The following is an 11,538-nucleotide window of genomic DNA, read 5'->3' as shown; positions in this document are numbered from 1 at the left end:
ACATCCACCCACATTGAAGGATAACCTTGCTGGAGCGAAGGACGTGCTCTTCAGAAAACCTCTTGAGATGTTGAATCTTGGTGGCGTCCTGCCTTCCATTTTCGGTTAGCTCTCTTGATTCCGCCTTATGAACGGCAGTGTAGCCTTAGCTATTTACCCTTGGCAGTAATCCTGTCCTGTATTTCTTCTGCCTTGTGATTCAACGAGTTTTGTAGATGCCTGCAATGAATCATTACTGCGTAGAATACAGCAATGTCTTCCTGTTTTGAGGAATAGATAGACCATTGATTGGAGATGGAATGGTTTGCGTGAGCGGCTCGTAATTTTACAACGGGGAGCTTTGATATTACTCAAATTTAGGCAGCCGTCATTGGATAAACCACTATTAAATCTCTCACTGTATCTATGGCATCGATTTGCTAAAGCAATGGTGAAATTTGCCTTTTATATATTTTCATCTACGTAGCCCTACCTTAAGGTACAAATCAGTGTGATGTATCCGTTTTTACGTCGATGACGTGGAGTGCTATTCGAGACACTACTACTGCTGACGGACAGCCAACACCCTCCAACACTAGCAATCACGAAACATCTTGAGGGAAGGTTGGAGTGCTACCTTACCCGGTTGCTACATTGCTAAATGGTCAGTAAATTTAAGCGCGGACTTATGCATTATTAATGCTGATGTCAAAGTACGTTGGACAAAAGCATCTAGGCCAAAATTGAGTAATTCATTTCTGCTGCAAGAATCCCTAATCAGACTTTGTTTTTCTAGCAGCGTGTACCCGAAGAACACTGCGAATATACGACCCATTGTAGGTCAACAGCTCTATTTAATGCCCACTTAGACGGAATATTCCTCATTACTCTAGGCATGTTAGTTAGATATTGACCAAGTGGCACCTACCAAACGCTCATTTCATCTGCTCTCCCAGTAAAGCACGAGTAAGCATAAAGCCACATAATTATTGAGGCGCGTCATTTCAACCGAAACTGGATGCTAGCAGCAACTGCCAAATTCATACCAACGTTGTCAAAATCTCGACCGTCTACACCCGTTTTTCCCCCATTCATGCTATCCTTTTGAGGTAAAACTTAAGCTAAAATAACAACCAAAATATATTGAAGCAAATTACGAATGGGAACAAAATTTAGGCAGGACTCACAAATCGAATGAATTTTGCATTAACACTTTCATACGATTTATGGTACCAACTTCTTGTACCTCCGAATTCATTCACTGAGCAGGATGAATCATTGTGGAGTAGACTAACGCACAGACAAACTTTATCACCCTGTTCATGAGGAGGAATGTGAAGTTGTTTACTTGGCAATTGAGGCTTTTGTTTTCGCACGGCAATTTCAGTGCCTAAATCAACGCTTTGTGTCTTGGGGTTTTTGAAGACGTATACATATATGTAAATGCATGGATTTTAATGTTGAACTCGCAACCTCGGCATTTTCACTTCCAGACCTGCTCTTCTATCGGCTGGTGGTAACCTTGCATCCCACCTGATACAATTGACACCTTTTATTATTGCCATCAGTGTGAAATTAATGCCCAATTTCATTGCAGTATATTTCGTAGTAGTTGTTGCCACGCATTTAACTACACCTTAGTTGGAGTTGCCTGCAATCCAGTTTATTTCCCGTAACGAATTAATGCGATTTGCGTCTTACTGTCGGAACTCCAACATTTCAGAATGCCTCGCTCCCACTTATCATCTCCTGATGAGCTGATACAACACGAAGACGTACTTTAGGTCAGCTGATGCTACCTACAGAGTGAAGGTCAATCAAGTTCCACAACTTGGCTAGACTGAAACCAAGTGCACACGCGTCTATTCTCTTGCTTACTCAAATATAGGGGCTTGTAAGGAAGTCATGTCAATTGAGTGCTTAGTCAGTTTCTTTTTGTGGGGAAAATTTGTGTGCATAGTCGTAACTGCCCACTAATACGATGCTATTGCGTCAATGAAGTGCATGCTTTAACAGTTCCGTTATACATATCCAGCAATGGAGGCGTACTTAAGGACGTAAAGGTTGAGCACAAATATCTTGATGGAATAGAAAAACCAGTGGTTGCTTAGAATATGCAGTGCATGGTTATTCAAGGTTCAACATGGCAACAGGCTGCCAGCCGGAGCCGCCGTTGCTCAGCAATACTAGCATGTAGGAAGAAAACGAGAAAACCTCTTCTTAAACACATATTCGTCTGTAGCAGAGCCCTTGTCAGACCTTGAGTTTTGCCCTCCAATTTCTCCTGTGTAGTCGCTTTTCATAAGGCTTGAGATGGCAACCTACTTATTTGATGTCAGCATCAGCTATACATATTAATGACTCCTGGAGAACTGTTGTACCACCTATATGGTGAGGATTGTAGAAGATCACCGACTTGACTATCCTGGCGACTGGGGCTCGCATCTACCCCACCTGCGATACCACGCCAAGCATAGTAAGGTAGCACCTGAACCTTCCCTCAAGACGTTGGCTGTCCGTCAGCAGTGGTGTCTCCAATGGCACTCCACGTCGTCGAGGTAAAGATGGAAACATCACATTGAATAGCAGCGAGTGGGAGCAGTCAATGTTAGGGAATATTAGCGTCAAATGGAGGATCTGCTCGCTGGGCCATGAATCACAACGTGAGGCATTAAAGCATATTTCTTAACAGTACCTAACCAATCGGAACTGATCGGATAAAGGCAGATAGTGTAGAAAGCAAAGCACAAACCCAACAAAAATTTTAATGCATAATTTGATTTAATAACGCTGATTCATGCATAAAAATGTGGCTTCGTAGATGAGCACAAATAGACAGTAAATTTAATTGTTATTTTTCTAGCCGCTACTTAATTTTTTTCCAATGATTAAAGAGTGCATGGCACATTCCGTGGAGGTTGTACTGCTTTCCTACAGAAGGCAACAGCAAAATATCGTACGTTTATTTCTTCCAGGAGTACGATGCAGCAAATTGCAGTAGTCTAAGGCTAGTACAAGTGAAAAACTCCTTTTAAGTTCAATTAAACTTTCGCTAAACACACTCGAAACCAGAAAACAGACTGAATAATGCAGTGGTAACTGCATCAACATTCTCAAGAGTTATTAGGCAGACACCTAATGTCCTTGTAATTTACAATAATAAGATTTATGTTTAAGGAGTTGCATTTGTGCCACTTATATGACAGCATGCATTTGCGAGCTGTCACAACGCTTGAGAAGTAGATGCAATTCAGCATTTGCTAGGAAAGTCAAATTAATCCTCCCATCAGCAAAGCGCGATTAGAGCATGCCACTGAGTTTGAGGTTGAGTTGGTCGGCAGTATATGTAGATCCTGTAAGACATTGGTTATGAAGGCATTTGCTCGAAAAAATGAGCTGTAGCATTGCAAATTCACATGTACTGACAATCCAAATAGTCTACCAGGTAAGATAAACCTACTAGTTTAGCTTTGCTACGTTCTAAGTGCATAAAGGTACGACACAACGTAGACATCACAGTACTTGAGTAAATATGGCCTTCCAAACCAACATGTTACATTGGTAATACAGTCTAATATGGGGTTATTGTTACCGATGGAGGGATTAATCTGGGTTAGTGAGGTGTGACTAGGCCAACGAAAATCAACGATGTGAGTGAGATCATGGAACACTCTTCCATTTATGTCTACAAAAGAACACATTAACGTCCATAACATCACATCGCTGCAATGGATTCGTTCAGAGCCTTAGCCATTGCGGTAAATTGTCTCGTAGTTGGTGGCTTGACTTCTCCATCACATCCAACCTTTCCGTCTTATCAGGCACCTGTGTGGCATTCTAATGCAAATGCTGGCTACAATTGTCGAGGTGGTGTCTGCGGCTACACGTGTTCCAAGTCATCGTGTCTTAGTTGCAGAAACCCCGCCTATCCACAGAAAGGAATGCAGGAGTAATGGGGTAGTGTAGGCTATGGTAAGCAAGTGATTGCTAGAGTGATGAGGGAATTTGTGGCCAGAGTAAATCCTAAGGATCTGACAATGCTCACTGAGTCAACACCAAGCATTGATGAGATGATGACCAGCCTTGATGGCGAAGCTATAACACTCATGCTCAACAAGTTGGCAAACTTCAGAGATGTGATGAAGGAGTTGAAGCCGCCAACGAAATTGCACATTGTTGCAAAGTTGTGTAACAAAGTGCAAAGCGCCACGCAGTCAGCAGGGGGAAGGGGTAATGATGGAAGAGGAATATGCAATGGATATGGCAGTGAGTGGGAAGGTGTTGGTAAGATACGAGACCTAGAAGTTGCAGTGATCATGAGGTGTCTGCAAATATGTGGTCATCGTGTGCCTCCGTCGTTAGATGGTGGGTATGTCTTTGACCCCAATCTTATAAATGACGTCGTATTGTCTGATTGACTAATGAATCCACAGCCTCAACTGCCAACTCCTCCCACTTTGGCGTCAAACATGGATCAACGTGTACTTTAGTCAATAATCCTCAACATGCCCAACTTGAATCAAATTCTCATGCAGGTGGATTCAGTGCTTCTTCAATCAGCATTGGTGCACGTGCCAGGAGTCGGTAGTTACGCTTCCAGTATTCACTCATATGCATTGCATTCGACGATTGGCAAGTATGGATGCAAGACTGCTGCAGTGGATGATTGCACATATACCCAACATCAATGCTACTTTGTTCAGTGGCAATCCAGTCAGTAGTCAACCGACAATGCCGAATATGCCCAACAAGGCGCCTAAAGTGAAGGAACCTGATGCTAACATGCCAAAACCTGCTACTGAGGTGGCTGACCATCCAAATATTATGGAGACCAAGTATGTGCAATTCATTACGTCATCTATGTCGAATATTCCCACCCAGTTTGCCAATGTCTTGTTGAAGAAGTAGCCGGGCTTTGTCCGGTACATAAACTGGAACCATCAAAGTCTGCACAGTCTTCTTGACAACATGAATGCTCAGACGCTTCAATACGTCGCTGCACACGTGCCCAAATTCGCCGAATACTTGGCAGATATGGACCCTGAGGCAGTGCAAGCTATCGCAGCGAAATAGTTCTATCTTGCTCAAAATGAACCTACAGAGCCAACCACGACTTCTCCACCAACTAATCCAGCTCCTGCTCCTGAGTTGATAAATGAGTCTACGGAAGAATTACCAAAACATCTACAACGGGATTGTCCATTGTTACAGATGAGGACCTTGCGACGGTGCAGTCGAAAATGGCCCCTTTTGCGCAGTTGGTGAATTGGACTGGATACGAGAAAGTGACAGCTTTACGTCAATTGCTGTCAGAATATCCTCAAGTCTTGTTTGATGTGGAATAGGCAATGCTAAATAATGTCAGCTCCATTCTACATGCTGCTTTTCGAGCGATAGATACTGCCATAATTTAATCGTACGAAGCTCTTATAAGAAATTTCTTGACAAAGACATGCCCTGGCTTACTTCTTCAAGTACATCCTGATCCATGCAGCCTCTTTCTTGTTGGTGGTAAATGCTTACTGTTTGAAATACAATGCTGACATTCTATTTGATAAAGCAATTTTATTGTCTTTGCAGAATGTGGTAGTTAAACGTGCTAGCTGGCGAGCTTACCTTGCAATATAACAAAAAGTGATTTTTAAAATCAAGTTGGCAATATGTGTTGTACTCATTTATTTGCATTTCTGGCTGATAGGATTAGGATGTCATACAAACACTGCGTATGCATGCAGTGTTGGAGCGACATTAGTTAACTGTTGACAGAGTGAAATCGAGCTTCACGTCGTTTCCGCCGACTTCCCTACATTGGCACGATTTCAACCATGCCGGCCAATACATCCTCAAATACTCAAAATGGTAGTACAATCTTGCGAATGGCAATTCATTTCCTACTACTAAGCCCTCCATGCGCAAAAGTGGCCATTAAGATAAACCGCGCTTAGACTGGATTGAAGTGCTCCATGACATGAGCGCCGTAAGTGAATAAGACAATGTATTCCACATGCGATTTTGGTGCACCCTTTCATGAGCATAATGCTACCTGGATTTGTTAATTATTCTTGCGCTTGTGGGTGTGCCATTCACATCATGTGCCGTGGATCAAAATAGACACCCTTTCAATGCGCCGTTGTGAGCGGAAAATGCTCCAAGTTGCGGCTTAATTGATTTAATCCTTCCACTATATTCTTATTTAAGGTGCATAATTTAATGAGACACCACAGATGCAATACTACAGGATCCGCTTTTGACTGCTACAGCACTGAAAAACTGCCTCAATACCAACAGTTTATCTCCCCTAGTATCTGTGGCAAATTTATGCAACAAACGAAATTGCAATTTCTTGATTGACTATGTGAGGATTTAATGTCACCTCTGATTACGGAGACTAAGGGGGCCCAAACCGAAAGAACAATATACTTTTGAAACAATGCAAAATTGTGAAATATACCTGGCAGTCAGAGCGACTTCTATTTTGACAAGAATTGTAACAGATCTGTCTGCAACACCCAGTGCTAGAGAGTACCACAAAAGGTAACAGTGGCCAAATTGTCTAACCCAGTATGGCTTATGATGACCATTAATGAATGATTATTATGTTTGCCGTAGGACATACACTGCTTCACCTCGTTAGTCCAAACATAAAATGTCCTCTTTGTGTAAACCGCGACTGGTGGCTGAGTACAGAGCCTCGAATTGACTATTCATTGTCGTGATGCAGTTTTCGTTGATAAACTCTGAGCCTCTAGACAGGCTAGATGTTTCTGGCAATGCTTGAAATAAGCTTTTTTAGGTAACACTAATTTTTGCAAGTAAATGGATATTGGTGAGTTTTAACATTTTATAATTCCACAACACTGTTCAGAGAGTAGGCAAATTCGTAAAACGATTTGGAGATGTAGTTACTTCATACGAGCGTTCAAACACTCGTACTGGCCAAACCATTACTAGTGAAAATTGAGTATTAATTTTTTTCAAGTGCTCTGTGCTACTGTATTAGTCGTGTGATTTTTGGAGGTCGAGAAGGGAGGGAAACTTGCGCATGCCAATGCAGGGCGGAACCAAAGTTCATATCCAACTTGGTAAGTTACAAAATTTGTGGCTTCTCTCCACATTGCTGACAAAGGCAAGTGTCGTCGAATATAAATTCCGCTCTGCAATTTCTATTTAGAAGTAAAACCCCGTCAGCATCCGCAGCGCCATCAACGTGGGGTGCCATTTTGCTTTTGACTTCATTTCTCCGCTCAGCAGTCAAGTAACTTCCTGTGCTCTCATCACCAATGTCAATGGTAAGAGCAACAAATTTGCTTGCCTGAGTACAATGCAACAAACGAAAAATCGTTCCAAGTTCATGAGTAATATTTACTTTTTCTATTGCAAATACCCAGCTTGAGAGGCACACGATTTAGCACAGTCAATCCCAAGAAAGTGGTGCAAAACGAGATATGCAGATGTAGGCTTCTTTAAAAGAATTGCCCGACGACATTGCAGCCACTGCAGTGCTCGTTGGTGCAACGGTGAAATGCTTGTCTGAAGCATATAATAGTTATTAGTTGGGGGTAATGCAATTCTAGCTTAAGCCTGTCATCGTTCGGCCCTTCCGTCCAATGTCGATGAGCCACTCTCAACTTGTGCATATCAATGCAGACTTACGTGTGGGTCTCCATGGCGAAATGCGTTGTGGCATCAAAAGACATTAATGGAGATGTAGAAGAGGCGGATCAAGGCAGTCATTCTGACCCATTTCTTGTATTCTAAGTAAATTTGTGACTGATGATGGCAAGTCAAGGTGGTATAGAGCATCCAGAAGAAAGACAGAATTATGCACTATATCACCCCGTTACAGCGCTGATATGCAGCCTATTGCAGTTGCGTAATAACAGCGAATAATGGGTGCATTTAAGGAATTTGGTGGCATGTCGAATCGGCAGCAGGTTGCACCCATGCCATAAGTAAAGGGATGACGTGATGGAAGCATGCGTAACACACTGTACGAAACCAATGTCGAGGATTATATGGGGCGAGGAATGTGGGCCCTAGAGGACTACGAACGATAAAGAAATCACCCGAAATCTCTTGGGTTGGCATATGTTGCAGTGCTTGACTTGTAAAATATGCGAACATCTAAAGACAGGCTCCTAGCCTCCTCACCTCAGGCACATTATCAAAAACCATCTAAATATCCACAGTCTTCTTGACACTGTAGACGCCTAGGCTCTTCATTAAGTGGCAGCACAAGCTCATATATTTGGTCAAATTTTCCCGAGCACGAGTCGCAACACATTAGAAGTCGTTTAGAACGAGCTGCTCAACACTGCCAACCAATAGGAAGCCATGGATTCCGAGGTAGTGAAAGCTATTATAGCAAATTTGCTCCCTCTTGATATACGTGCACCTACAAAGGCAACTAAACTGCTCTATTAACGAATCTAAGGCTTGTGCTTAAGATAAAGAGGGACGTTCTAGAAGAGCCAACAAATGCAAATGCGACTGAGGTGCCCAGCCCAGATGAAGAGTATTTTTTGTGCTTGACCTTGATAAATAAACACCTCTACATCCAGTCGCGACTGCTCCGCAAGAGATTCCACCACTCGTGCCTGAGTTAGTAATAGAAGTTTCCGAAGAGACCAGGACAGCATTTGCAACGAAGCAAAATAAATCCGTAGATGTAGAGATTGAATTAGTGCGATGGAAATCACCCCTCACTAATAAAATGCTTTGCATGCCTGCTCCAGAGTACAGGGTGAGGATGCGCTATTCTACTGCAGATTTGAGGAAAGTCTTGTTCAGCTTAAATCCAAAGGTGCTAAAATACACTAATTCAAGTTTGTTTAACGTCACTAACGAGGTCGATGATTTAAATTTAATTCTTGTTGGCCACCCTCTTTAGAACATGCTTGAAAGTGTCAATCTTGGAGTTGTAGATAAGAAATGGGAAAAGGTGCATTTACAACTGTAATTATAGCACCATTGATCACAGGAGGGTGGATTTAAATTATGCCTTTGACATAGACGGCTTCTGTCAGTTTTTGAAGTAGACAGGTCCGAAGAAAGTGGCAACTGTGCTTCAATCGTAACTAGCATGGATCAGCAGACACTGGAAGAAACCAATTTACTTCTACATGATGCTTTTAAAATGTTAAACAATGTGATATTCGAGTTCATGTGAGGCGTTGGTAGGCAAGTGGTTAACAAAAGCACACTTCAGCGTCCTTCTGTTTATGCCTTGATAACAATGCAGCTGCTTCCATGCTCGTAATGAATGTTGACTGTGTGAAATGCAATGCTGCTATTTAATTGGAAGGAACAGCTTAATAGGGGTTTGAAAATGTGGCAGTTAGATGAAATAGCTGGAGCACTTAACTCGTCATTTTACTAATAGGCAGTTTTAATATTAAGTCAGCGATATATGTTGTTCTCCTTTATTTTTGTTCCTAAATGAAGGGATCGGGTTGTGGCAAAAAACCATAACATATACACAGTTTCAAAAAGGCATTAGTTAGTTGTCGTGTAAGCTCAAAATGAGCAGATTACATATTTTGATAGGCCTAAATCGTAGTATAATCCGTGAAAATGTCGGTTTATTGAGAGGAATCGAGAAAGTAGTAGTAGTGAATGGAGATGTCAACCGCTATTTAATCCATACCGAACAGCAAAAGTCAAGGTTCCGCACCTCTGAAAACTCAAGTTTTGCAAATGCAATCCAGCTACACTTTATTATGCAAGTGGCAAACTGCAACTCCTTTACTGCTTGTTTAACGTGGGAACTAAAGTTTCCCCCTTTGTGCTTTTTGTAGGTGGCATGGCACCCAAGGCATGGCATTATCCACCCCTATACTCATCTCTACCTTGTCAGGGCATTTTCTGCCCTTGTAATGTGACTTTTTTCTTCCAGACGGCAGTACCGAACGGCCACATAAATATGTATGCTTAATGAGCAACATGCTCATGTGACAAGTGCATTACCGCCTGGATAACAACTGTGATTGACAAAAAGAACCAAAGTAGAGGGAAAAAGAGCACTCAACATCTTCACAACTCTCCATCAAAGCTAATAATGGGGGACTGGCAGGTGAATGAATGGTTGGCATTGGTGTTGAAGCATTGCTGTCAGACGTCAGTGTGGGCAAACCTCAGGGGAAATGGTCAACAGCCCTCAGTGACAAATCCCATGCCGTGTTTTAACACATGCTTGAGGACAAGTGCATCACTCATTTAGCCTCATCTCAGTATTGCAGAGGTAACTGCTCCTTCTGACGAAGCATGCACTACATGATAGTACACTCGGAATTTGCAGTAGAGAGGGATGCAGAAGTACAGCAAGAGGGAGTGAATTCAAGTCTGGGTAAAACGTTTGACGAAAACCCGTTTTCATCAGGAGAGATAGATATACGCCCTATTGGAGGTCGGCTTTTGAAAATGTGGCAGACGGCATTTAAAAAGGTTTTCCGCCCATCTTTTTCTACAAAGTATGACGTCTTAGGCACACTACCATCTAGGTCGAATGAAACCGTGGGTTGTCAAGAGAACAAAAGGAGTATTCTAAATGCATAGGCGAAATCAGTCTTAGACACTATGTGCGTACACTCAAGTTGAGATGGCAAACTGCCTGACAAGCCTTGACAGTCGCCGAGATTGGGATGTTGGACGGCATTATGGAAGGGAAGAGCATAGCAGTGTCGACGAGAAGTAGAAGAGAAGGCTTGGTTGTATGGGAAACCTAAATGCGGGTTACAATGCCTTTTGACAGAAAGTAACACTTTAAAGAGATGTGTTCATCTGGTTTAAGCTTATTTTGCAAAGATTATGACACTTAAGAGTAGTAAAAGTTCACAAGATCCCTTATCTGAGGCTGTACTCTCGATGCAACACTTTTGAGTTGGCACGACTTGACCTCGTTTCTGTAAGGAGAGAATGAACAATGCCTGAGCAAGTGGCATGATGTGACACCAACCAGGTGCAGGTGAGCTAGAGTGATCAAAGGTTGGGTAATCCATTCGCATGACTTATCGGCTGAAGATCTAACCAATTCTTTGTCATATTTACGGTAAATAAATAAAAAGCAAGTTATAAAGTCTGTCCAAAAACAGAGGTATTTGCCCCCTTAAGTGATACACACAGCGGATATAAGCATGTTTCGAGAGGATATAAACTAAGTATAATTTTGTTTAAGAAATTCTGGCTCATCAATATTTGACATTTGTGCCACGTCTGGTTGCTGATCTCGAGCCTGGTATGTTTCAGGGTCTAGAACATGTGATTAGTCTGAATGATTAATTTCACTTCCTTTAGTTTCCATGCGGCTGTCAATAAAGCAGCTGACCAATTAAATAAAATATGTGCAAAAAATAAGATACGTAAGGGCTGAGTGGCTACTTACATAGCTGAGAGGACATGTGAATAGCAAAAGCAAGAAGTTGAGGACTCAAGTCCCAAGTAACAAAACTAGGTGTTAAATGAGGAGTCGATGCAATGCCGTTAAATGCTGCAGCATGATGTAGCGTACCATTGCCAACATAAGCTTCATTTTCTATCAATGCGAATATTAATTGTTAAGGA

The 11,538-nt window shown here is 42.1% G+C and overlaps 2 protein-coding genes across 2 annotated transcripts in view; both read left to right on the top strand. All coding sequences in view use genetic code 11, as the record gives it.

Moving 5' to 3' along the window:
* The window catches only part of EGR_10316 (hypothetical protein), a gene marked incomplete at both ends in the record, with an annotated part of 2,877 nt that extends 2,280 nt beyond the window's left edge, over positions 1-597 (top strand). The window contains one exon of the mRNA XM_024499565.1: positions 479-597. Within this exon, the coding sequence (XP_024346027.1) occupies positions 479-597 (119 nt within the window). The remainder of the gene's footprint in view (positions 1-478) is intronic.
* Positions 598-4,016: 3,419 nt separating this feature from the next.
* Positions 4,017-11,538, top strand: part of EGR_10315 (hypothetical protein) — a gene marked incomplete at both ends in the record, with an annotated part of 10,877 nt that continues 3,355 nt past the window's right edge. Inside the window, 8 exons of the mRNA XM_024499564.1 lie at positions 4,017-4,263; positions 4,413-4,563; positions 4,683-4,814; positions 7,228-7,334; positions 8,541-8,722; positions 8,870-8,934; positions 8,992-9,144; positions 11,272-11,336. Of these exons, the coding sequence (XP_024346026.1) occupies positions 4,017-4,263; positions 4,413-4,563; positions 4,683-4,814; positions 7,228-7,334; positions 8,541-8,722; positions 8,870-8,934; positions 8,992-9,144; positions 11,272-11,336 (1,102 nt within the window). The remainder of the gene's footprint in view (positions 4,264-4,412; positions 4,564-4,682; positions 4,815-7,227; positions 7,335-8,540; positions 8,723-8,869; positions 8,935-8,991; positions 9,145-11,271; positions 11,337-11,538) is intronic.

The sequence above is a fragment of the Echinococcus granulosus genome (assembly GCF_000524195.1).
Source record: "Echinococcus granulosus chromosome Unknown EG_S00208, whole genome shotgun sequence".
NCBI lineage: Eukaryota > Metazoa > Platyhelminthes > Cestoda > Cyclophyllidea > Taeniidae > Echinococcus > Echinococcus granulosus.
The sequence above is the reverse complement of the archived record's forward strand: the minus strand, read 5'-3'. Positions and strand labels throughout refer to the sequence as shown.